The sequence below is a fragment of the Lepus europaeus genome, chromosome 14, assembly GCF_033115175.1.
Source record: "Lepus europaeus isolate LE1 chromosome 14, mLepTim1.pri, whole genome shotgun sequence".
Taxonomy (NCBI): domain Eukaryota; kingdom Metazoa; phylum Chordata; class Mammalia; order Lagomorpha; family Leporidae; genus Lepus; species Lepus europaeus.
In genome coordinates this window covers 47,587,441-47,614,008 of record NC_084840.1, presented here as the reverse complement: position 1 = coordinate 47,614,008, position 26,568 = coordinate 47,587,441, and the positions used below count along the sequence as shown (strand labels likewise).

General features: G+C 41.1%; 1 protein-coding gene and 1 long non-coding RNA gene across 2 annotated transcripts in view; one reads left to right on the top strand and one right to left on the bottom strand.

Annotated features, from left to right (window-relative positions):
• Positions 1 to 12,209, bottom strand: part of LOC133773777 (uncharacterized) — a 186,463-nt gene extending 174,254 nt beyond the window's left edge. The window contains exons 1-2 of the long non-coding RNA XR_009867968.1: positions 11,872 to 12,209; positions 9,191 to 9,709 (exon numbers count right to left, since the gene is read on the bottom strand). This is a non-coding gene — a long non-coding RNA (uncharacterized LOC133773777). The remainder of the gene's footprint in view (positions 1 to 9,190; positions 9,710 to 11,871) is intronic.
• A 140-nt stretch (positions 12,210 to 12,349) lies between these two features.
• DNAJC1 (DnaJ heat shock protein family (Hsp40) member C1) overlaps positions 12,350 to 26,568 on the top strand; it is a 174,988-nt gene continuing 160,769 nt past the window's right edge. The window contains exon 1 of the mRNA XM_062210570.1: positions 12,350 to 12,810. Coding sequence (XP_062066554.1) covers positions 12,607 to 12,810 — 204 coding nt within the window. The 5' untranslated portion in view covers positions 12,350 to 12,606. The remainder of the gene's footprint in view (positions 12,811 to 26,568) is intronic.

The following is a 26,568-nucleotide window of genomic DNA, read 5'->3' as shown; positions in this document are numbered from 1 at the left end:
AATGTTGGCCACCAGAGGGGTGGTAGGCGAGGGGCAAGGGGCTGAAGCTGGGAGCCTTGACTCAATCCAGGTCCCTGACGTGGATGGCAGGGACCCAACTACTTGACTGCTGCTTCCCAGGGTCTGCACTGGAGAGAAGCTGAAGGCACAGCTGCAGCCCAGAACCGAACCTGGCCAATTCTGATGTGGGATGTGGGCATTTTCACTGGAATTTGAACTGAAAAACAGTTAAAGACCTGCCTCAAAGCACACTTAAAAAAAAAATTATTTTAAAGTCAGAGAGAGAGAGAGAGAGAGAGAGAGAGAAATTGTCCATCCACTGGTTCACTCTCCAAATGCCCACAAGAGCTGGGGCTGGGCCAGGTAAAGGCCAGGAGCCAGGAACTCCATCCGGGTCACCTACATGGGTGGCAGGGACCGCAGTACCTGGGTCCATCTGCTGCCTTCCTTCACAGGCACATTAGCAGGAAGCAGAGGAGCCAGGGCTTAAATTGCATATGGAGTGTGGTCATCCCAAGCAGGGCTTAACCCACGGAAGAACCAACAGCTCAAAACACATTTTTTTTTTCATATTTTTTAAAGAAGCAAATTAACAACAGAAGGAAAAAAAACTTTTGTCTCTAAATTTCCCTTCCACAACAATGTAACAGAGGGCAGGACATGGAATATATGTTAGCATGCGTCTAAATAAGCCCTTTACGCTGACATTTTGCAACTTATTTTTCTCCTTATGTTTGTGAGCAATGTTTACTTCAATGTGATTTCACCTGGATAAAAATATCCTTTAGGTGAACACGAAGGGATATCTGGCTCCGTTCTGTCCCCCCTGGTGGTAGCCCTGGGAACATGGTAATAACCATGCTGGGGAGTGAGCCAGCCACAGGTCTTGCCAGACCACTGTGGCCTCTGCATTCTCCTCCAGGCCTCGTTTGAAATAGTGGTATCGCTAGAATCAATTCAGGGAAATGTGGTCCCGGCCAACACTTAGAAGCAGGAAGAGGGGAGAGAAAATAAGCCAAGAGGAATGAAATGTGGTTATTTTACCATCCCACAGATGCCTTCGTTTACAAAAAAAAATCTCGTTTTGCTTCCATTACTAGAATATTTACTTACAACTCAGAAATAATTATATATCCAGAAACTTTGGACGACAGGTCTTATACATGTTGGACTGAAATTTTCACTGAAGAGATTTTTATTGCCAATAATTTACTGTAGTGAAAATTTTGTTTATTGTCCATGAGATATTCACAATTCTGGTGCTGTACCAGATAAGTTTAGTGGTATCAAAGTTTCAAAGGGAGTAATTTATCAAAATGATCGTTTCACCCATATAAAATTAGCAAGTGGAGGCAGGCATTTGGCAAAGTTAAGATGCCACTTGGAAGGTCCCCATGGCATATCCAAGTGCCTGGATTCAAGTCCTGGCTCCATCCCAATGCCAGCTTCCTGCTAATACACAGCTTGTGAGGCAGCAGTGATGGCCAAAGGGTTGGGCAGTAGATTGAGTTCCCAGTTCCTGGCTTTGGCCTGGCCTGTCCCCAGCTATTGTTGGCATCTGGGGAGTGAACCAGTGGATGGGAGATTTCTCTCTCTTTCTGCCTTTCTAAATAAATAAATAATTAATTATAAATAAATACATACAATTAGAAAATGGTAAAGCATCAATTAATGTAAGCAAGACAATAAACCCAAATTCAGAAGGAAGTAAAGACCTAAGTATATAAGTTAAGCTGAGCTGAAATACATACTTCAGAAACCATTTGTCAAGATATCCTGTATCTACACTAAAAGTAATGTAAAGGCCCTCTAGACAAAGACTAGACTAGCAATCCAAAAGCTCATTTCTGCTTTTCTTCTTTATGAGTATATACAGGAAAGAAAAGGCTAAATGGAGGGAGAAATTCCATTTTAACATCTAAAACCTATCACAAAAGCAAGGGCATCCATTTACTACACAAGTAAAATGGACTTATATAATTATACAAATTAATGACAACTTGTAGAAATTTCTCCCTTGTAAACACACTTCATCATTAAATTTAAAGATTTAAGTTAGAATCATATCTGTTAATTTAAGTGTACTGAATTTTAACAGTAAAAAAGTTATGTTCACAGGAGATAATTTCTTTACAATGTTAAATATATCTTCTGCCTATAAAAATGTTGTTTGCCCCCTGGTGGTGAAATTATTATCTCACTTTTTTTTTTTTAAGTTAATAGACTTCAATTATGAAATCTTAGCACTAAGAGCCCATATGTGGGGGACAAAAATGATAGAGCATTTTAAATAGGAGGTGGAGAGAGATGAAGTTGGGAAATCTAGCTTGGTAAAATGGGTGCAATGCAACAGAAATATTTAGGACAGCAAATTTAAATTTCCCATATCTTACCATTTGGAACCAAGTTTTCCTTACTCTGTCTCCAAGCTTTTATGTGATCATATTGCCAATGCAAGATTGTGCAGAATATGGCCTCCTCGTAGTACATTTAATAACAAGAACTTATGAGGCATGGAATTTCTACATACACACTCATGCCTTAGTTGGGGCCTGTTGATTGAGGTGAATAGCAACTCAGTACTGTTTTCCTCTGTGTTCCAATTTGGCATCATAAACAGTACTAGGGCTAAGAGGCTGGATGCCAAAACCAAGCTGTTCAGCCTGATGAAGAGGTCTGTTAAAATTTCCTTTTGTAGGCTAACTGGAACCTTTGTGTTTGAAGAAAATACAATTGCTGTGGTTGTGTTGAATTGAGGAGTTGGTAGGAGAGAGGGTTGAAGGAGAAAGACTAATGCTTAAATTTTTAAAAGTAATTCAAGTTAGTTACTAAAAACCTTTGAAAAAATGATAATCCTGGAACTGCAAGATGTTAGAAGAAATTTTAACATGGATTTTACTGTAATAATTAAAGTCCATACCAAGCAGAAAATATCACTGAAAACCTGGAGCTAGCTACTACAGAGTAAGATGACAACTACCAGTGAATCGCGAATGACTAAATAGTTGAATGTGAATGTTTTCCTTTTATTCAATCAGGTACACGCTATTAATATCTAGTGTTTAGGTCTTCTTCTTCTTCTTTTTTTTTTTTTTTCCAGAGTGTCTTGGCTTTCCATGCCTAAAAAACTTTCATGGGCTCTTGAGCCAGATCCGAATGCCTTAAGGGCTGATTATGAGGCCAGAGTGTTATTTAGGACATCTGCCATTCTATGAGTCTGCTGTGTCTCCCACTTCCCATGCTGGATCGTTCTCTCCCTTTTTGGTTCTATCAGTTAGTATTAGCAGACACTAGTCTTGTTTGTGTGATCCCTTTGACTCTTAGACCTATCAGTGTGATCAATTGTGAACTGAAGATGATCACTTGGACTAGTGAGATGGCATTGGTACATGCCACCTTGATGGGATTGTATTGGAATCCCCTGGCACATTTCTAACACCACCATTTGGGGCAAGTCCAATTGAGCATGCCCCAAATTGTACATCTCCTCCCTCTCTTTTTCTCACTCTTATATTTAACAGGGATCACTTTTCAGTTAAAATTTAAACACCTAAGAATAATTGTGTGTTAATTATAGAGTTCAACCACTAGTACTAGAACAAAAAAAATATTAAAATGGATAAAGTATTACATTGTACATCAACAGTCAGGACAAGAGCTGATCAAGTCACTGTTTCTCATAGTGCCCATTTCACTTCAACAGGTTTCCCCTTTGGTGCTCAATTAGTTGTCGCTGATCAGGGAAAACAAATGACATTTGTCTCTTTGGGACTGGCTTAATTCACTCAGCATGATGTTTTCCAGATTCCTCCATCTTGTTGAAAATGACCGGATTTCATTGTTTTTGACTGCTATATAGTATTCTATAGAGTACATGTCCCATAATTTCTTTATCCAGTCTACTGTTGATGGGCATTTGGGTTGGTTCCAGGTCTTAGCTATTGTGAATTGAGCTACAATAAACATTAATGTGCAGATGGCTTTTTTGTTTGCCAATTTAATTTCCTTTGGGTAAATTCCAAGGAGTGGGATGGCTGGGTTGTATGGTAGGGTTATATTCAGGTTTCTGAGGAATCTCCAGACTGACTTCCATAGTAGCTTATCCCAGTGGAAAGAATGGGGCCATCAAAGAAGGAGGTACCTTTCTCTGAAGGGAGGAGAGAACTTCCACTTTGACTATGACCCTGTTGGAATAAGATCAAAGTCAGCGAACCCTAAAGGCTTCCATAGCCTTGGCAACTCATGACTAGAGCCTAGGGAGATTACCGACGCCATAAACAAGAGTGTCAAATTGTTAACAACAGGAGTCACTGTGTACTTGCGTCTCATGTGGGATCTGTCCTTAATGTGTTGTCCAATGTGAAGTAATGCTATAACTAGTACTGAAACAGTATTTTTACACCTTGTGTTTCTGTGTGGGTGCAAACTGATGAAATCTTTACTTACTATATACTGAATCGATCTCCTGTATATAAAGATAATTGAAAATGAAAAAAAAACTTGGTGTTAAATTGGAAATTACATAGAAAATTAATCAATTCTCAAAAAAATATCATGTAGGATCTCTGTCCTTAATGTGCTGTACATTGTGATTTAATGCTATAACTAGTACTTCATCAGTATTTTTCACTTGGTGTTGCTATGTGAGGGCAAACTGTTGAAATCTTTACTTAACATATACTAAACTGATCTTCTGTATATAAAGAGAATTGAAAATGAATTTTGGCCGGCGCCGTGGCTTAACACGCTAATCCTCCGCCTTGCGGCGCCGGCACACCGGGTTCTAGTCCCGGTTGGGGCGCCGGATTCTATCCCGGTTGCCCCTCTTCCAGGCCAGCTCTCTGCTATGGCCCGGGAAAGCAGTGGAGGATGGCCCAAGTGCTTGGGTCCTGCACCAGCATGGGAGACCAGGAGAAGCACCTGGCTCCTGGCTTCGGATCAGCGCGGTGCGCCGGCCGCAGCGGCCTTTGGAGGGTGAACCAACGGCAAAGGAAGACCTTTCTCTCTGTCTCTCTCTCTCTTACTATCCACTCTGCCTGTCAAAAAAAAAAAAAAAAAAAAAAGAAAATGAGTCTTGCTGTGAATGGAAGGGGAGAGGGAGCGGGAAAGGGGAGAGTTTCGGGTGGAAGGGAAATTATAGTGGGGAGGGAAGCCATTGTAATCCATAAGCTGTACTTTGGAAATTTATATTCATTAAATAAAAGTTTAAAAAAATCTACTGTTTAACCTGAAGCTGAATTTAGCAGGAAAATCATTAATAATTTGTTTCTAAAAAGATTTTATTTATTTAAAAGGCAGAATTAGAGAGAGAGAGGGAGCTACAGAGGTCTTCCATCCACTGGTTCACTCCCCAAATGACTGCAATGGCCAGGGCTGGGCCAGGTGGAAGCCAGGAGCCAGGAGTTTCTTCTGGGTCTCCCACGTGAGTATAGGACCCAAGCACTTGGGCCATCCTCAGTTGTTTTCCCAGGTGCACTAGCAGTAAGCTGGATTGGAATTGGACAGCCACTACTTGAACTGGCACCCATATGGGATTCTGGCGCTGCAGACAGCAGCTTAACCCACTATGCCACAATGCTGGCCCTACTAGTGTGTTTTTATGAAGTTGGAATTAAAAAATTTATACTGACTTTAACAATCACTCTTTTTTTGGTGAAAAGTCTTTTAAGTCTTTTCTCTCATCAGCCTAGACAAGAGATAAATTTCTAGTGAAGTGTACAAGAACAGCCTAAGCTTGATAACAAATAGTTTTAAAGACAACATCTAGACATTTACAAATAGATAAGGGCAGGCATTTGGCCAGTGATTGGGATAGCTGTGTGCTATACAGGAATAGCTGGATTTGATTCGCAGCTGCTGCTCCTCACTCCAACTTCCCGATAATGCAGACCCTGGGAGGCAGCGGTGATAGTCAAGTAGTTCTCATGTGAGAGGCCTGGTTGAGTTCCAAGCTACTGGCTTGGCCCCCCTGCACCTCCCTATTGTAGATACCCAGGGGTTGAACCTGTTAATAGCAGTTTTCTCTCCCTCCCTGTCTCCATATCTCTGTCTCTCTCTGCTCTCAAATGAAAAAACAATAAAAATAACTAGATAAGATTTATTTATGGAAGCTTTAATACAATATAAAGACTTTCCATAAAATTAGAGTTACATATACACAGCAATCACTATATACTCAGCACTAATTATCTCACTTAATTCCCACAACAACCTTATGATTTTGATGGTAGTGTTACTCAAATTTTTAGAGTAAGCTGAAATACAGAAATCACCCAGCTAGTAACTGATAGAGCTAGGGCTCAAATTTAATCTAACTGGTTCTGGAATCTGTGCTCTTATTCACTATGAGGTTATTTGAATAAGTAGTACATTATTCAAATAAGTGAAAATCAACATGTTAGAAAGTTATATTTATTATTTATAACATGAAGAACATCTGTATTTATTCATAAGGACCTTCAAATGATTAAAATTCAAAATGCAATACAAAAGGAATTATTTTCCAAGAAGGTGCTTCCCCAAAACAATATTTTTCTAACCTTTGTCAACTCAATGAAAGTCTGTGAATAGTGTTTGGATAAATAAATTACTAAGAGAGGATAATGTTCCATTAAAGAACAATGACATCTCAGAACTTCACGTCCATGTATTTGAGAAACAGCCATATAGAGGCTAATGAGAACATTTCAAGATTTAATGAGAGCCAGATTTTTCTAAATCATGAGATGAATAGGCCACTAATGTTGCTTTTATGAGTTTAGACTTTGGTTGTAATAGGTTCTATATTCCATTCTGTTTCACAAATTTAATCTCACCCAAAAGTAAATGATAAACTACCAAATATCTTATTGAAGCATCTTTGTGTACTATTGGTCTATTAATTTACCAGTATTCTTTCACATTGCCCACTGTCAAAGGGTTGGTCATGGGCATGAGTTTAATCTAGCAGTTAAGACACCTGTTAAGATGCCCATGTCCCACATCAGAGTGCCTGCGAGTTCAATCTCCAGTTCCAGCTTCTGATTCCAACTTCCTGCTAATGCAGACTCTGGAAGGCGGCAGGTGATAGCTCAAGTAATTGGCTTCCTGCGCTACCATTAACCCAATGTGGGAGACCTGGATTGAGTTTCCAGCCCCTACCTTTGGACAGGTTCATCCCGAGATGTTGCAAGCATTTGGGTAGTAAACTGGCAGATGGGAACTCTGTCTCTCTAACCAGTAAATTATATATATATATATATATATATATATATATATATATACACACACATACACACATATCTATATTTAAAGGTAATGGTCATTATGATGTTCAAGATTTTGTGTAACAGGATCAAAATTCTTCCTATCAACCTCTATGTGGATGACCCATCAACAAGTTGGATTTTCCCTGTTCTCATTGCATATTTTTCCCTGTGCATTTTAGCCACACACAAATAGTTACACCTTGAACCTTATCCATAGAGTCTACAGAACCTACAAAATGATTTTTAACATGTAAAATCATTCTTTAATCATATAAGAGGTGATACACTGCCAGCTTACTTGCAAAGCACCATATTGAAAATAGATGTTTTCACTAAAACCATTTAAAAAAGTAAAAGGCAGATTAATTCTCTGATTATTTAACTCCTTACACTGAACTATGCACATCTTTATAGCTCATTAATTTTCTGCCTTCCGTAGACTTTAAGATTTCCTTCTTTAAGGCTTTTTGATACGCTTGCCTTCATTGCCTCTCAGAAGCTTTTTTTTTTTTTAATATTTACTTATTTATTTATTTGAAAGGCAGAGTTATAGAGAGGTAGAGAAAAAGAGAGAGAGAGAGAGAAAGTCTTTCATCCGCTGGTTCACTCTCCAAATGGCCCCAATGGCCAGAGCAGAGACGATCCGAAGCCAAGAGACTGGAGCTTCCTCCAGGTCTCCCATGTGGGTGCAGGGCCCCAAGAACTTGAGCCATCTTTGACCACCTTTTCAGGCCACAGCAGAGAGCTGGATCAGAAGTGGAGCAACCAATATTCGAACTGGTGCCCATATGGGATGCCAGCACTGCAGGAGGCAACTTTACCCGCTATGCCACAGCGCCAGCCCCCAGAAGATTTTCTAACATTTGACTATGACATACTTAGATTTGTTACATTTATCCTATGGGAGTTTGCTGAGTTTATTGCATTTGTGTGGTTGTTTTTTCCTTCCTTTTTTTTTTTTTTTTTAAACAGCCCTACTGAGATATAATTGACACAACACACGTTTTCCTCACTTAAAATGTACAAGTCAATGTTTTTAGTATTCACAAGTTTATGCAACCATTACCATGATCTAATTTTAGAACATTTTTATACTCCTTAAAAAATTCCCATATGCATTAGCAGTCAATATCTAACCTCTACTACCCCCAGCCATAAGTAACTGCTAAATTACTTTCTGCCTTTATAAGTGTGCCTGTTCTGAATATTTTTTCTTGACCTGTTCTCAAATTCACTAATCCTCTGTTCTGCTGTGTCCAGTCAGCTGTTGAACCCATTCATTAAGCTTTTTATTTTAGATATTATATTTTTAAATTCAAGATTTTCCATTAATTCTTTCATGGATTCCAATTGTTAAAATTCTGTATATTTTAATTCATTTTGTCTACTTTTTCTTCTATTGCTTTATTTCATGATGGTAAAATTCTAAACTGAAGGCCGGCGCTGCGGCTCAATAGGTTAATCCTCCGCCTGTGGTGCCAGCACACCAGGTTCTAGTCCCGGTTGGGGCGCCGGATTCTGTCCCGGTTGCCCCTCTTCCAGGCCAGCTCTCTGCTGTGGCCCAGGAGTGCAGTGGAGGATGGCCCAAGTCCTTGGGCCCTGCACCCACATGGGAGACCAGGAGAAGCACCTAGCTCCTGGCTTTGGATCAGCGCGGTGCGCCGGCCGCAGCGGCAAAGGAAGACCTTTCTCTCTCTCTCTCTCTCTCTCTCTCTCTCTGTCCACTCTGCCTGTCAAAAAATAAAAAAGAAAAAATTTAAACTGAATGCTATTATCTGATTTATCTATGGGTTATCTATTACCTACTTTTTTTTTTTTCTCTTGACTACTGGTCAAATTTTCCTGCTCTTCTCATGTGTCAGAATATTTTTACCAAGTGCCAGATTTTTACATTAAAAACCTACAGACAATATAGATGGAAAAACAGAGAGTGGTCTGATTACCTCAGTCTATTCAGGGATGAGTTGGGTTGGACTGGGTGGCAGTTTTAGTGAGACTCTGGCCACTTCCGGCTTCTCTCTGGTCTTCTCATGTAATTCCTCAGGGCATCTGATTAAGAGCCTGGAAGGATCTCGTTTCCTTTGCTCAGGAGATTCAGTTCTGTCTCTGAGAGATGTTAAACTTTAGATCTTCATACTTCTGCTTATATCGCAGAAATATTGGAAATGTCTCGAGGAGTGAAAGTGCCTCTGTCTTTGAGGCAGGCACCTTCTAAGTGGAGTGAATTCTGTATGTCCTGGTAGAATGGGAGGAGATTTTACTTTGTCTACCAGGTCCAATCCCTCAGCATCTGGTACAACCCCCAAACTCAGCAAATGTCTTGTGGGAAAATGGGCTGTATGGTTAAGTATCCTTTTCATTCCCATTCCATTCCATATGACTGTTGAACATTTTATTGGTTCCTCTTTTTCTGTGTGAAGGCCCTTTGCTGAGGCCAAGCTTGACCAGTCCGTGTCCAGAATCTGTAAATGTTATCAGAGAAAAAAGCAATTGCTGATTATCAACTCTCTTGGTTCAGACTTTGGCAAAAGAAGATTGATTCAATTGCATCATCCTTTGTGAGACAATGGCTGAACATATGAAGGCATCAAACTAGAAGTCTAAATAGGAATATAATTTTGGATTTTGCAAGGGACCTGGACCAGCAAGAACCATCATCTCCAGGTGGCCAAGTGTGATTGGAACTGGGTGGGATGAATCTTCCCAAGTAATTCCTTTTGTCAGCAAGAAGTACTGCACCAAAGTGACTCCAACTGCTTTTTAGCTTGGCCTTGGAAAGAGAATGGACTTCCTTTAGATGCAATAAGTCCCTAGGATTCTTGGACAATATAAACGTAGAGCTCATGAGGGAAATACTAGACTACCTGCCAAAAGATCAGGGTAAGCATCCTATATTTGTGGTAAGGCAGCCCTAGTTTCAAATGTCATATTGTGGTTAATTTAATGACCACATTAGAAAAAAAAGATGAATATCAAGATATTAAGTAATTTTTATCATTACTCTCATATTATTTTATTTACTCATTGAATAAGCATTAATCTGATTTAGGAACTTGTAGCAATGTCTTTCACTTTTAGAAAACTGATACATCAAAAATAAAACTAGTCTAGAGTGGGGCAACAGTGATGAGGCAGTTATTCAGATTCAATTCAACTAACTGAATGCTATCATCACATGCTGTCATCATTATGTTCTGGACTGGGGATGCACACAAAAAGTAATGCAATGGACTGAATGTGCCCTTCCAAAATTCCTACGTGATAGTCTTTGGAGGTGAGGCCTTCAGGAGGTTTAGATGAGCTTATGAAGGTACAGCACCCTGATGGGCTGGGGATCTTTATTAGAAGAGATGTGGCATCCCTCCCTCTCTCCTCCCCATCTCACCTTCTCCCTCCCTCTCCCTTGGGCATGGGAGGACACAGCAAGGCAGGGGCCATCTGCAAATCAGGATCAAGGCCCTTACAAGAAAGCCATCATGCTGACTCCCTGATGCAATATCCAGGCTAGATTCAAGATGGGAAAAGCATGAGGTCAAATGTTCAAAACTAAGGTAGCATTCTGATTTTCTGTTTTCACTTGATTCACAAGAGTAGGGAGTCAGGGAGGAAAAAACATGAGGTGGCCTAAACAAAAATAAATTACACAAACAACAACAGTAGTGAAAAAAATTAAAGAGACTCATAAAGATCAATGTGAAAATTGGAGGGGAGACATTACTAACAGAGAGAGAGGAAGTTTTAGCCTGTATTTCTTTTTTTTTAAATATTTATTTTATTTGAAAGGCAGAGTTACAGAGGGAGAAAAAAACAGAGAGAGAGAGAGAGAGCAAGCGAGCTTCCATCCACTGGTTCACTCCCACAAATGGCCTCAAAGGCTGAGGTTTGGTCAGGGTGCATTTAAGAGTTTGGAACGCCACCCAGGTCTCGCAGGGTCTCCCACTTGGGTGGCAGGGGCTCTATCACTTAGGCCATCTTCCCTTGCTTTCCCAGGTGCATTAGTAGGGAGCTGGATAGAGAGTGGGGCAGGTCAGACTCCAACCAGTGCTCATGTGGAATGCTGGCCTAGCAGGCCTGCTTTAACGTGCGGTACCACAACATCATCCCTGCCTCCATGCACCTCTTTAAATAGACCTCAATTGGAGAAAGAATCCCAGCTGAGGCTAAGTAGGTTCTGGTGGTGAAATTAAACTTCTAAGACGGTCATTGAGTCACAAGTGTTAATTCGACCCAACTGCCAATTTTACTATGCTTGCAAAAATTTTTTTCTTCCTTTTGAAATCCTTATTTTAAAGGCAGACAGAAAGGGACAGTCAGAGATCTTTTATCTACTGGTTCATCCCACAAATGCCAGCAATAGCCAGGGCACAGCTAGGTCAAGCCCTTGAGGAGGGAACTAAATCCAGGTCTCTCATGGAGGGCGGCAAGCACCCCAGTACTTGAGGCTGCTGCCTCCCAGGGTGTGCATTCAGGAAGCTTGATCTGAAACAGAAGAACTGAGACTGGAACCCAGACACTCTGAGATGGGATGCGGGAGTCTCAAGCAGCGACCTCACTGCTGCACCCAACCCAACACCTACCTCTACGCCTGTAAATAAATCTGAATTCATAATTGAAGTATACTCACACTTTTTTGGATCTTGGCTTGCATTCCTTTTCTGCTTTCTTAAAAAAAAAAATACTTTCTCCTCGCTGTCTGGTTCAGTTTCCTCTATCTTGGCTGATGGAATAATGAAAGGTATGGAGCGCAAGCTGTAATCAATAAATCAGGCCTTGAATAGGCTTCCGGTGTTCACTATGTGGGGGTGGGCAAGACGACAGGGACTTCGAGGGAAATCTACACGTGGTACGTTCCAGGTGGCTGCGTGACGGCCGTAAGTGCCCACGTGTGGTAATCTGAGCAAACGCACGCACAGCTCTGCCCTAAACTCTACAGACCAAGAGGAATTTCTGCAAGGCCCAGAACTGGGGCGCCCGGAGTCCCTACTTCCGGCCCCGCCCCTCGCCGCGGTTGCTAGGAGACGTGATGTCACCGGAAGCGAGGCCCAGGATAGGCTGAGGCGCGGGGAAGCCTCTCCCCCTCCTCTGTAACCTCGGCGCCGGGCGCTGGCCCTCCAGCTGTTTGTAGGCCTGGGAGTGAGGGTCCGCGGAAGGCAGTCCCGGCTGCCCGCCCGACGCTGCGGTCGCCGGCTCCGGCGGTCCGCGCACTCCCTCTGGGGCCGGCAGTCGGGTGGGCCGCTCCGGAGCGGCAGCCCGCGCTCCTGACTGACAGGCGCTGCTCCCCACAGCTCGCGCTCCCCGCCACGTCCCCGGTCTCGGCCGACGGTACTGCCTGGCTAGTGACCTTTCCGAGCCCGGCTCAATGACGGCTCCCTGCCCCCGGCTGGCGCCGCTTCCTGAGCGCCGCGGACTCCGGCCGTTCCCGCTGCCGCCGCCGCTGTGGCTGCTACTGCTGCTGCTGGCGGCCGCCGGGCCGGCGCGCGGCTGGGAGAGCGGAGACCTGGAGTTGTTTGACTTGGTGGAGGAGGTGCAGCTCAACTTCTACCAGTTCCTCGGGGTACAGCAGGTAAGCGCAGCCGCGTGGGGCTGGGGCGGAAAGGGGTGGGAGGAGCGCTCGGACCCCCGTTTTCCTCCGGAGGAGCGGGGCCGCGGAGGGCAGGACTTGGTCGCTGTGCTCCTGGAGGGTCTTCTTCCCCGCCGGGTCCAACGGGGTCTCCTGGCAACCCCTGCCTCGGTGGTGGTCCGCCTTCCCCACTTCCTCAGGTTCCGGTCTCGGTGACAGACTGCGCGGTTCCCTCTGCCCGAGCCGAGATAGCGCCTGCTGTGCCGCGCTGGCCTCCCCGGGAAGACCCTGCCCACCCCCACCCCGGAGCGGAAGCGTGGTGTGGGTAGCCGGTTTCTTACACCCACCCTTTGCTGCCCTCCGGAATGGGAGAAAGAGGAGCCCCGTCTCGCCCTAAATTGTTACGTTGCCGTTTGCGCTTAGTTCAGCTGCCTGCCTTCCGAGAAGATAGGAATTCGTTTTGGCCAGTGTCTTAGGTTTCGAAAGTTTTTTCTTGCACTAGGTAATATTTTAGCCCTCGGGTAGGGGCTAGTATCAGTTTGAAAATCTCCATGCCGGCTGGCTTTTGGCGCAGTGGTTACAACGCCACGTGGGAACTCTAAACTAAATCTGAGTTCAAACCCTGGCTCTGCTTCGGATTCCAGCTTCCTGCCAATGCACTCCTTGGGAGGCAGAGCAGATGACGACTCAAGTTCTTGGGTCCTTGCCACCTACGTAGGAGACCTGGCTTGAGTTACGGGCGTTTGCAGAGTGAACCAGTGGTTGGGAGATCTGTCTTGTCCGTTTCTTTCTTTCTGCCTTGCAAATAAATAAGTTATTAAAATGTGTTGGAATTTGAAGCCTCTACCACGTTAGTCCTGGAACTCATAGGAGGATTGTTGTGGGCAGTAGTGGTACAAGGGGGAGCTACTGGAAGAGAAACCGGCCAGTAGCACAGAATCTTATTGTTTCTCCCTTTCCTTTTCTCCCTCCCCTTTCCTGCCCCACACTTTAAAATTCTGACAAATGAGAGAGAGGTAAAGAGAGAGAGAGATCACCCCTGGTTCACTCCCCAAATGTCCAAAGAATAGGGGCTGGGCCCGACCTGGAGCTCAGTCCTGGTTTCACAGGAGTGGCATAGCCCCAGTTACTTGAGCCACCTGCTGCCTCCCAGGGTGTACTTTATCAGGAAGCTGGACTCTGGGATGCCAGTGTCCCCACATGGGTCTTAACTAGTAGGCCAAATGCCTCCCTTTTTGTTTGGGGGGAGAGGCTTGAACTTTTAAAACCCATTTGTTGCCTTTTATTTCTACCATTGAGGGTAATTGAGTGAGAGCAGATATCCAACCTCTTATCTGAAGCTTAGTGTCAAGAAGGTGACATTTCACTGATTGCAGGATTATGAGACTATAAACTTAGAATTTCACACCATCTGACTGAGCCTTTCCTATAATGCTTTGAATAGTTATGGGGGTAAAATAAAATTAAGGCTTCCCAATAGTTGTCATTCAAAGCATACCTTACATAATTACAAGTGAAATGTACATTTCCTCCACCATAGATTATCATAAATCTGGGTGAACTATTGAACTGTTGAACTAAATGGGAATGTAATTTTCAAACATTGCATTTTCATTCCATTACTGAATATAAAATTGTCATGGCAACATGAATTTAACAACTTTTATTTTTTTGTAAGTTGTAAAGTATAAGCATTTCACACTTCAAATTTTATGTGCAGTTTTGTAGCAACTGCATTTATGATTTGTCACCCTTTGCCACTTCCTGCTCACAGATGCAAAAGACATTTTCACAGTGAATGATGATGCAATATGTGTAACAGTAGTTAGTGAAATGATAACTAAATACTAACTTTTAAGAAAGCTATTAATATTGAATAATTGTTTAGAATTTATGATGATTTATTAAGTTTTATAGCTAAAGAGAATCTTATGCTTTCCAGGTATTCATGGAAAATTAAATCCGTTTAACAGAATATGGAAGCTTAATAGTAATGGTTTAAAGTTTAGATTATGTGCTCTAATTTTGCATGTGAGCTCTCATAGAATTTTCATTTGTAATTTCATGCAACTTAATTTGCAGAGTTAAATAGGCAGTGTGAACAACTGGACCTCTTAACTGTATGGGCAAAGATGGGAAAATAAAAGAAGCATAGATAATCAAGAAGATTCTTTGTCAAGGTAGAATTTGAAAAGAAGGATCCAGAAAATTGCTTTAATCTGGGTTTCTCCATCCAACTGTGTTGAAATTGGAAAGGAAGCCAGAAAGAATTTTATTCTAAGCTAATTTTATTCCATCTAGCAGAGAAGTTTGTTGGAACAAATTCTTTACTTTGAATCTTAACTTTATTGGAAAACTTTGAGGGAACCTGAAATTTGGTAGAAACAAGTGTAGCTTGTTTAAGACAAGTGCATCTTGTTTAACATTTAAGCTTAAATGTTTTGGTGACTAGCCCAGAGTCAAAGTAGGTAAGTGGTAATGTGGTTCTGTGTACTGTCAGTTTTGTTGCTCATTCAGTAGAGATTTATTTGGTGTCTACTAGGTTTTAAGCACTGAGAGATGACTTTTATATAAAACAAAAGCCCTAGCCTCATGAAAGTTAAAATTGAGTAAGGAGAAACAGTAAATAAGTAATCAAACAAGTAAACCTATTAGATGGTGAGAGGAGGTCTCTGAAAGAAGTTACAGAATAAGCCATGTGGGTAATTGGTATGTCTTAGTCTGTTTGGGCTGCTATAACACAATACTGTAAACTGGATAGTGTATCATCTACAGGAATTTATTTCTCACAGTTGTGGAAGCTGGGAAGCCCAAGATCAAACCACCAGCAAATCCTGTGTGTGTTGAGAGCTTTCTGGTTTTCAGATGGCACTTTCTTGCTGCGTCCTTACATGGTGCCGGGGCTTCTGTTCTAAGAGCACCAATCTCATTCGTGAGGACGCTGCCTTCATGACCTAATCACCTCCTAAAGGCCCTGCCTCTTAATATTATCATCTTGGGAATTAGGTTTCAACATAAGAGTTTCAGAGGGATACCAACATTCAGATCATAGTTTGATGGAAGAGCATGCAAGGAAGACTAGGCATTGTGAAGGCCTTGAGGCAAGAGTTTGCTTCGTGTTTGAAGAACAGTGAGGTGGCCAGTTTGGCTAGGACCATAATGGAGGATTGTCATGGGTGGTCTGGAGAAAATCATGTAAGGCTTTGGAGACTGTTATAAGAACTTGGGCTTTTACTTATGAGTAAGTTGGGATCCAGTGTGGGGAAGACATGCATGATTTGACCTGAATTTCAAAATGATCTCTTTATGGTGTTGAGGATAGTCTGTAAGGCATTATTTACTTCAAGGGATAATTGTGGTGTATAGAATGGCCCTGAGTGGTAACGGTGGAGTGGGGTGAAGTGGTCAGACTCTGAGTTTAAATTAAACATAGAGCTAGCAGGATTTCAGTGATGCTTTGAATGTGGGATAGGAAAAAGAGAGGAGTTGAAGATGGTTCTAAAAATTTCAACATTAGTAACTGGAAGAATGCAGTTGCCATTTACTTAGATGGGGAAGCCTGGAACAGGAGCCTGATTGGGGAAAAATCAGGAATTTGGGTTTTGGTCATGCTAAATGGGATATCTGGTAAACATTCAAGTAGAACTGGCATGCAGACTGTTGGTTATTCGAGTTTGGAGTTATAAGGAAAAAAGTTTGGACTGTGTGTGTGTGTGTGTGTATATATATGAGTTTGGGGGTCCCTATTATTCAGAAGGTAATTTGAAGCCCCAAAACTGCATGAGTTCACCAAGGGAGTGAATATAAAAGAAGACATCTGGGAGCTAAACTTCAAGAGTCAGGAAGGTGGAAAGGAACCAGCAAAGGAGAAGGAAAATGAGGTAGGACGGAAGCTAAGAAAAGATGCTTTTTTTTAAAGATTTTATTTATTTGACAGGTAGAGTTACAGATAGACAGAGAGAAAGGTCTTCCTTCTGTTGGTTCACTCCTCAAATGGCCATTATGGCCGGCGCTGCGCCGATCCGATGGCAGGAGCCAGGTGCTTCTTCCTGGTCTCCCACATGGGTGCAGGGGCCCAAGCACTTGGGCCATCCTCCACTGCCTTCCCAGGCCACAGCAGACAGCTGGGCTGGAAGAGGAGCAACTGGGACTAGAACCGGTGACCGGGATGCCAGCACCGCAGGCGGAGGATTACCCCAGTGCACCATGGCGCTGGCCCCAGATGCTGTCTTTCAAGTTAAGCACAGAAAATATCTCAAAAGAGGAGAAAGTGATCAGCTGGGTTACATAATTTGATAATTTAAACAAATTGAGTCTCATGAATTGACTGTTGTGGGACCTAGTGTGGAGGTCATTAGCAACTTCATCAAGAGCTGATTCAGTACCTGATTAGACTGGATTCAGGAGAGAATGAAGGAGAAGAATTGGAGACAATATGGAAAATTGGATGACAGTGACTGAGTGTGGCATCTCTATCTCCTAATCCACCAGGTCTAAGTTAGTTCAGTCACTCCCCAAGTTTTTTGTTAGATTAAGTAGTGATCTTTAAAATGTGGACCAGGCCATCTCCTGGTTTTATGACTTTAGGAGAGTTGTCTCCTGTTTAGGACAAATGGTATCTTCCTTATTTATATGTTAACACATAATAGCCACTTAAATATTTAATGAAGTAAAATAAACATCATAGCTAAAACTAAACTGTAATTCCCCAAAGGAGTAGTTGGTTGGTAGTTTTTATTCAATAGATTATATATAATCTTTTGTAGTCCTATAGCAAAGGGATTTATTTCCATGTATTTCCAGATTTCAAGTCGGTTCTAGAAGTCTAGAAAGGCATTCCAGAAATCTTTGGAAGAGAGGTGTATATGGATCACATGTAGAGATTCAGCCTGTCTTTAGTATGACTTTGTTACCAGGGCATAACAGTTTGAATATTGTGTCTCTTCAGAGATAAAGAAGTATAAGGAAAAATATGTGCAACTAAAAGATCTTTTATTAGTAATAAATTCCAAATCTTGGGCTGGCATGTTAGCATAGCATAGGATGGCAGCTTTGCAGCCAATTGTTGGGAGAATTGTCTTTGATTTAACTTGGGAAGAACTAATCAATTGAAACACTATAAGCAAGGTAATTCAGTCTCTTCTCTGCCCAGTCTGGCAATTATTCTAACGAGACTTAACCTGGAATTTCTGTCTCAAAATCTCTGAGAGGAAGGCAAGTATTGCTAGCAAGCTCGTTTGGCTCCCACACTTAATGCTGTTATCCAATAGTTTTATCAGTAATAAATGTGATAATTGACCTCAATTTGCCTGACTTCTGCTTGTCTCAATTTTTAGATGGGAAAAGCATCGTGAATGAAGCATTATTAACCCAGCACAGTTCTTCTTAGAAATTAGTGTGATGATCTCTTTCACAGAAAACTGATGAATCTGTTCTGTGGTTATCTGTTATCCCCAAAGTTTCTTGGGGAACCACAGAGCTGTGGCGTCAATTGGATTTAGTTTAGTCTGTCTCTGAGTTTCTTCCTTTGCAAATATGTGTTGTAAAAGTTCTCCCCATTTTTTGGTGGGGAATCTAATGTTTTAAAAATTTGGATGGAGAGATATATAAAATCTGGAATGGTAGATAACCCAGTCATTTCTGTTTCTTACAGAAGCATATCGTGCAGAGAGTTAAAACTGAATAAATATTTGTTTAATTGTATATATCTTGGCATCAGATTGGATTATTGGAAAAACAGCTTATTTTTCTTACGTATACACTGTTTATTATACTGTGGTAGTATAATTTAGTGAAGATTATCTGAACATATTTTATAGGAATAAGCAAGTCTATTTTGAGAATTTTGCACATATAACCTAGAGCTGATGGTAACAGAAATATAAAATATTGTAGTTTTATGTCTCTTTTCCTTTTGTTCTGAGTTTATTTACATTAATTATGAGAACACTCTAAGAGTACCTTAAGTTTTATTTTTTGTAGGCAGTAGCCTAAGTTGAATAGGAAAATGGAATTGATTTGTGTTATTATAGTTATTCTTGGAGATATGTTCTCAGTTCTTATGATAGAGATCACCATTTTACCCAGTGATTGGTCTAATGTACATTTTGAAATGTTTTATTCAGTGGTGGGAATGAAACAGGGTTGGATGAAGGTGAGGGTAGATATTTGATGTCTGAGAGAAGAGTTTATGTGGCAGTTACAAATAACACATTCAAATACTTTGAAATGCCTAATATCTATATTAAGACTATTTTCAGCTTTGTTATGTTTTCTATCAGTGAACTACTTATTCCATAAACCAAGGGATCACCTTCTAAGTTGGGCATAATTGGGTCTATTTGAACAGTAATGATACCAATGAATCCCATCTAATTTTTCAATTTAAAAACCTTTCTTTCATAAAGTTGTGCAGAACTCTAAAGGAAGGGAGTTGCCAAGAAAAGAGCAGAATTCTAAGCATTTTATAATTAAGCTACTGTCATATTTTCAAAAACTTATTTTCATCAAAACACAGAATTGTGGGTGCTGGCGCTGTGGCATAGTGGGTAAAGCTGCTGCCTGCAGTGCTAGCATCCCATATGGGCACCAGTTCGAGTCCCGGCTGCTCCACTATAGCTCTCTGCTATGGCCTGGGATAGCAGCAGAAGATGGCCCTAGGCTCCTGCACCCGCATGGGAGACTTGGAAGAAGCTCCTGGCTCCTGACTTCAGATCCTTGCAGCTGTGGCCGTTACGACCAATTGGGGAGTGAACCAGTGCATGGAAGACATCTCTTTCTGCCTCTCCTCTCTGTGTAACTCTTTCAAAAATAAGTCTCTCTCTCACTGTCTACTCTGCCTGTCAAAAAATAAAAAAAATAAAAAAAAATGAAAAATAAGTCTTTTAAACACACACACACACACACACAACCCACATAATTGTAAAAGATAGGTCCTATACTAATATGATTACTGTGTTTTAAATAATCTTGTAGTATTCCATTTTAAGAGCTAAATGTTTAGATTTTGAAATATTGCTTACATTTACTGAATTTTTTTGTCCAAGAGTGTATTTAGGACTTATTAAAATTTAATCTAGAATTTATGCTTCATTCCCTGTGTTAACACTAAATTTTGTGAGGTTAGTATTCATTCATGTGTTCAGTAGGTGTTTCTGGTTACCATTGTTCAGCAGCTAGAATCTTGTATGTAGTCAGACATGATGGGAAAGCAAGGGCATGCTAGATTTCACATTTCTGGTTAGAATATGTGTATAAAGTAAATATCCTTGTGCAGGTATTTGGCTCAGCAATTAAGTAACCTCTTGTATCATAGTGCCTGCTTTGAGTCCCAGCTACTCTGCTGTCTATCCAGCTTCCTGCTAATGCACACCCTAGGGAGCAACAGGTTATAGCCCAAGTACTTGGGTCTCTCCCACATATGTAGGAGACTTAAATTGAGTTCCAGACTCCTGGCTTTAGCCTGGTCCATGCTCATCTGTTGCAGGCATTTGGGGAGTGAAGTGGCAGATGGAAGATCCTTATCTCTCTGCCTTTGAAATAAAATAACACACCCACCCACACACAATATGCTTCATTGTTAGATGGATACCCATTTTATTGCTAATGAGACAGACATTAAACTGTGTGCAACTACACAGTCAACTAATAGGATGTGAATTGTTTAATGTTAAAACTAAGAGTCTAAGATCAAGACTTAAATGGCAGGCATTTAGCTCAGGAGTTAAGTATCATCCCACATCTGAGCACCTGGGTTCAAGTCAATGATCCACTTTCTATTTTTTTTTAAAGTAAATTTCCAGAAAGACAAATGTTTTGCCAGTCTCTGATTTTTTTTTTTTTTTATTTGAAAGAGTTACAGAGAGAAGTAGAGATGGAGAGAGGTCTTCATCCGCTGGTTCACTCCCCAGATGGCCACAATGGCCAGAGCTGCGCCAATCCAAAGCCAGGAGCCAGGAGCTTCCTCTGGGTCTCCCACGTGGGTGCAAGGGCCCAAGGACTTGGACCATCTTCCACTGCTTTCCCAGGCTATAGCAGAGAGCTGGATTGGAAGAGGAGCAGCTGGGACTAGAACCGCGCCCATATGCAATGCCGGCACTTCAGGCCAGGGCGTTAACCTGCTGAGCCACAGAACCGGCCCCAGTGATCCACTTTCTAAACACACACACACACACACACACTCACACGTAATAATATGTATAATGTGAAAGAGTGAGAGGGAGAATGATCTTCCATCTGTGGGTTCACTCCACAAATGGCCACTATAGCCAGAGCTGGGCCAGGCTGAAGCAAGGAACCAGGAACTTCATTCAGGTCTCCCACATAGGTGGTGGAGGCCTGAGTACTTGGGCCATCATCTGTTGCCATTCCAGGGACGTTAGCAGAGAGCTGAATCAGAAGCAGAGCAACTGAAACTTGAACCAGCATTCTGATAGGGGATGGCAGCTTCACAAGATGATGGCTTAACCTGCTGTGCCATAACACCAGCTCTCCTATTCCAGCTTCTGCAAATGCAGTCCCTGAGAGGCAGCAGGTGATGGCTCAATTACTTGACTCCCTGCCACACAGTAGGAGTCATGGAATGGACAGAGTTCCAAGTGCTGGCTTCAACCTGGCCTAGATCCAGGTGTTGAGGGAATTTTCTGAAGTGAACCAGTGGATGGGAGCTAACTTTCTGTGTGTCTCTTGTCTGTCTGCCTTTCAAATAAAACGAAAATGAATTTTTCAAAGGATTAAAGGACATATAATAGTGTAAGCAGAATTAAAATAGAAAAGCAGTATTAAGAGAACGCACATTAAATTCTAAAAGGGAATACTTTCCTTAGTTAAAGCAATTCTAGGATACGTACAACTCCTGGTTATAGAAGGCACAAGGATTTTAAAAAGCTGTGGGAGACCCTACTGGCATGTTGGTGAGCAGTAGTCCAAAATGAGTTCAGACCAGAAACAGGAGAAGCATTGCTGTCACTTATTAGGGAAGTTGGGACAGACTATTGAGAAATATGAGGATCCATATGCATGCCTGCAAAAGAAGGTAGAAACTTATATAGCTAATTGTAAAGAACCTTATTTATACCATTAAAGTTAGTCAGGTTAAGGAAGCTAGCCTATAGCTAACTGAATTTGTATAATATCTATAAGCCTCTGATATTTGGAACATTTTTTAAAATTGCGCATCTTATTCAATTCCCACACTTTTAGTTAACTTTAAAAAACCTAGCTTTTAGGTTCTTTTCTGAATAATAAATAGAAAATACTACAAGTATTTTCTACTTAAATTTGATTTATGGGTATTAATGTATGTATAATGAAAGAAGATGACTGTGATTTTACTTGTAGTTAACTGTCATTTTCTATGAATTTTTAAAATCTATGGTAGGAAATAGAATTCCTATATTAAAGCCTATTAAGACATTTGATATAGTTCCGGTGACTACCATGTTGTATAGTTCTATAGTAGTTATACATAGTTAATGCGTGACTTTTTTGCATTATATCTTTGGAAGCATATTAATTTCTTTTTTTTTTTTGACAGGCAGAGTGGACAGTGAGAGACAGAGAGAGGTCTTCCTTTTGCCGTTGGTTCACCCTTCAATGGCCGCTGCGGCCGGCGTGCTGCGGCCGGCGCACCGTGCTGATCTGAAGGCAGGAGCCAGGTGCTTATCCTGGTCTCCCATGGGGTGCAGGGCCCAAGCACTTGGGCCATCCTCCACTGCACTCCCGGGCCATAGCAGAGAGCTGGCCTGGAAGAGGGGCAACCGGGACAGAATCTGGCGCCCCGACCGGGACTAGAAGCCGGTGTGCCAGCGCCGCTAGGTGGAGGATTAGCCTGTTGAGCCACGGCGCCGGCGCATATTAAATTTAACTTAAGGTAGATTGAGCTTAAATTGCTATTATGGAAAGCTTCATACTTTTTCAATAAGGCTACTACCTTATGAAACATTGTTGAAACTTGTTTTGAATTTGAAAATCTGCAGTATATTCTTGTATATCCTCATTAATAGTAAGTCTTTAAGTTGGATTTTATCTTTGGCAATAGCTAATAAATAGAGTTAAGGGGCCCGGGCTGTGGCATAGCAGGTGGGGCCAAATGCCTGCAGTGTCAGCATCCCATGTGGGCGTGGTTCAAGTCCTGGCTGCTCCACTTCCGATCCAGCTCTCTGCTGTGGCTGGGAAGACAGTGGATGATGGTCCAGGTCCTTGGGCCCCTGCACCCACATGGGAGACCTGGAGGAAAGCTCCTGGCTTCGGATCAGCACAGCTCCGGCCGTTGTGGCCATCTGGGGAGTGAACTGGCAAATGGAGGACCTCTCTCTCTGCCTCTGCCTCTGCCTCTCTGAAATTCTGCCTTTCAAATAAATAACTCTTAAAAAACAAGAGCTAGATTTGGTGATTAAGTTAGCAAGCCCAAGCAAATACTGTGCATTAATAGATCTGAACATAAATGTCATGTGAGGCTTAAAAACTGGCTGAGGACTGTTCCTAAGAAGAGTCCCAGGGAGATTTTGGAGAAATTTTGAGCAGTATCAACAAATAATAGAATATTGGAGTAAATGACTTTTGAAGTACTCATTATTTTGTAGCAAGTTTTTTTTTTTTTTTTAGTTTGCCCACAGGAGAAAAATATGTAAATGAAAATGATCTTGATTTTAGAGTAGGAAAATATTGAGCTAGAAAAAGTTACTCTAATTAGCTTCCTGCTTTTAATGTTTAGAACAAGGGTCATGAAAGTATTCATTGTATAATATTTCTTTAATAAATATAGTTAAAGCAGTGGCAGAGGAACTAGGGTACATATTAGAGATAGAGGAAATAATTGAGACTACCACTGAGGGATAAAGTAGGAAATGCATAGGGAAAGGGAAAAGTACGCAAATAAATATAAACAGCAATGGAGTAATATCTCCATCTTGTGGCCTTCTTTGGATATTGCCATAAAAAATATTGAAAGGTTGTATTTTCACAACTGTAGGCACAAGTACGAATAAAATGAGGCAAGTGAAAATACAATATGGATCAGATATTTCTTACAGTATCTAGCCAGGAGACTAAGACGGAGCTTCCCATTTGGTGTGTGGCAAGGAAGTATTTTGAGATAGTTATGTCCTCCCTTGAACAGCCTTAACCAATTTACCCCAGTGTGCATTTTAAATATAATTTTCTATGACATGTCATAGTATGAAGAGGGATGTGAAAGCAGGACTAAGACATGTAGTTCTGATGTTTTACTCCTAGGGGGAAATTTATAAAGATTACATATATATCATGTATTAATAACACTAATACATGGTTATAAACTTAGAAGTATATGTAATTTTGTATGCATATATACTTATAACATTAGTCTTACTGAAATATTTTCTAAACTGAAGATCCTTATTTAACTCTCATAGAAGCAAAAGCATTATTTAACACATGGGCAAGGGAGTCGAGAGAAGGATTCAAGAAGTCTTTGAATTAGTTTACTTCAGAATGGCTATTAAATGTTAACATAGTTGACAGTAATTCAGAGGAATACTTTAATGATCCGTATCTATATTCTGGAGAGGAGTCAAATGACTTTGGAAGGTATAAATATGCATATTTGGGGTATCCTAAAGTAATATTTTGTGACACTGGCAGATATTTCATTACAAATCTTGACTAATAGATATTTCAGATTTTTGATAGGTGACAGACTTTTAGGCTACTGATCCCTTGCAGCAGCAATTTGTAATAAATAGATTATTCAAGCTACAGAAGTAATTTAAATTTTTCTAGAAGTCATATTTGGAAACAGCTTCTTTAAATTATTTATTTATTTATTTATTTGAAAAGCAGAGTTACAGGGAGGCAGAGGCAGAGAGATCTTCCGTCTGCTGGTTCACTCCCCAAATGGCCGCAATATCCATACCTGGACTGATCCGAAGCCAGGAGCCATGAGCTTATTCCAGGTCTCCCAAGTGGGTGCAGGGACTCAAGGACTTGTACCCTCTTCTGCTTTCCCAGGCACATTAGCAGGGAGTTGGATTGGAAGTGGAGCACCTGGGACTTGCATTCCATATAGGATGCCAGCTCTGCAGGAGGCGGCTTTACCCACTATACCATAGCACTGGCCCTTTGGAAACAATTTTAATTGTATATTTTATTTAACTTAATGTATCATAAATTATTTCAACATATAATTTCAAAAACTATTAATGGGATTATTTAACATTCTAGCTTTTTGTACTAAGTGTCTGGTATATATTTTACAATTGTGATACTGGCATGCCTCAGTTTGCTAAATTTTGATTAAAAAGTTTATCTGTATTGAGGTTTCATTAGATGTACAGCTAACTAGGTTTGTGTACCCAAATTCCAAGCATATTTAAAAGTTTCCAGTAACTGAATTACCAGTTTTTAAATATAAATTAAAACTAAAATTTAAAAATTTAGTTTCTCAGTATACTAGCACATTTCAAGGTTCAAATATACTTGTAGCTAGTGCATACTAGATACCACAAGCTTTGAAAATTAACATTTCTGTGTTGCATAGGTATTAATATTTTTGAATAAAAATCAGATTACTATTTCAGAGATATTGTTTGCAGTTATTTTCTTTTTAAATTTTAAGCCAGTGTAATTTTTGTTTTTTTAGGTCTTTCCATTTGTAGTGTAAAAATTTTGCCTGTACTTTTTTTTGACCTGAAAAAGCTTTTAAAATGCATAAAGTTCATGCTGGTCTGTGAACAGGGGTTGCCTGAACATACCTGTATAGGCCTGTCTTCTAAGGGTCTTTCTGTTAATCACTTTTATTTCAAATTGGTCATTTACTTTTGTAGATACACCTGTTATATTTTATAATTCTTTAAGTCTTATCCATTAAGTTAATATTTTGGGTTTACAGTGATGCTTTGATCAAGAAATCACCAGCTTTGCTACTTTGTAATTTCAACTTTGAGGGTTCTCTTTCTCTCTATTCTGAAACTTATCCATCTAGTATCTTACTGGCAATGAAACACCATGTTCTCTGCAATCATCTGTTTTGATTATTGTGATGTCTTTAAATGGTTTTAGTGGCCAGCGCCGCGGCTCAATAGGGTAATCCTCCGCCTGCGGCGCCGGTACCCTGGGTTCTAGTCCTGGTTGGGGTGCCGGATTCTGTCCCGGTTGCTCCTCTTCCTGTGCAGCTCTCTGCTGTGGCCCGGGAGTGCAGTGGAGGATGGCCCAAGTGCTTGGGCCCTGCAACCGCATGGGAGACCAGGAGAAGCACCTGGCTCCTGGCTTCGGACCAGCGCGGTTTGGGCCTTTGGGGGGTGAACCAACGGCAAAGGAAGACCTTTCTCTCTGTCTCTCTCTCACTGACCACTCTGCCTGTCAAAAAATAAAAATAAAAAAAAATAAAATATATGGTTTTAGGAAGAGATTTCCAGGTGCAGTTATATTTGTGTGCCATTCTGTTGATGCTTTATAATACTTAGGAATTCCAAAGTAGTCTTTTTTACCTAGCTGCCCCTACTACCTCGTCACAGCTCCTAATGACTATTGCTTTCCTTTATACTGAATGATTAATTACTAACCTCTTTAATTTTGCCCTTTGGAAAAGGCAGCTGAGAGACATGGGTCTTAATGTTGGACAGTTCATACACCTACTTACATAGCTCCTTTTATTTCAAATAGAAAAAAATCTTTGAGCATAAAACAAGAAAATAAAAATTGGAGAATCTATAGTAAAATCCTAAAGCTGGAGGAGACCTCACCAATATGTCTTCTCTTACAGGAATCTCTTTTGTAGTACTC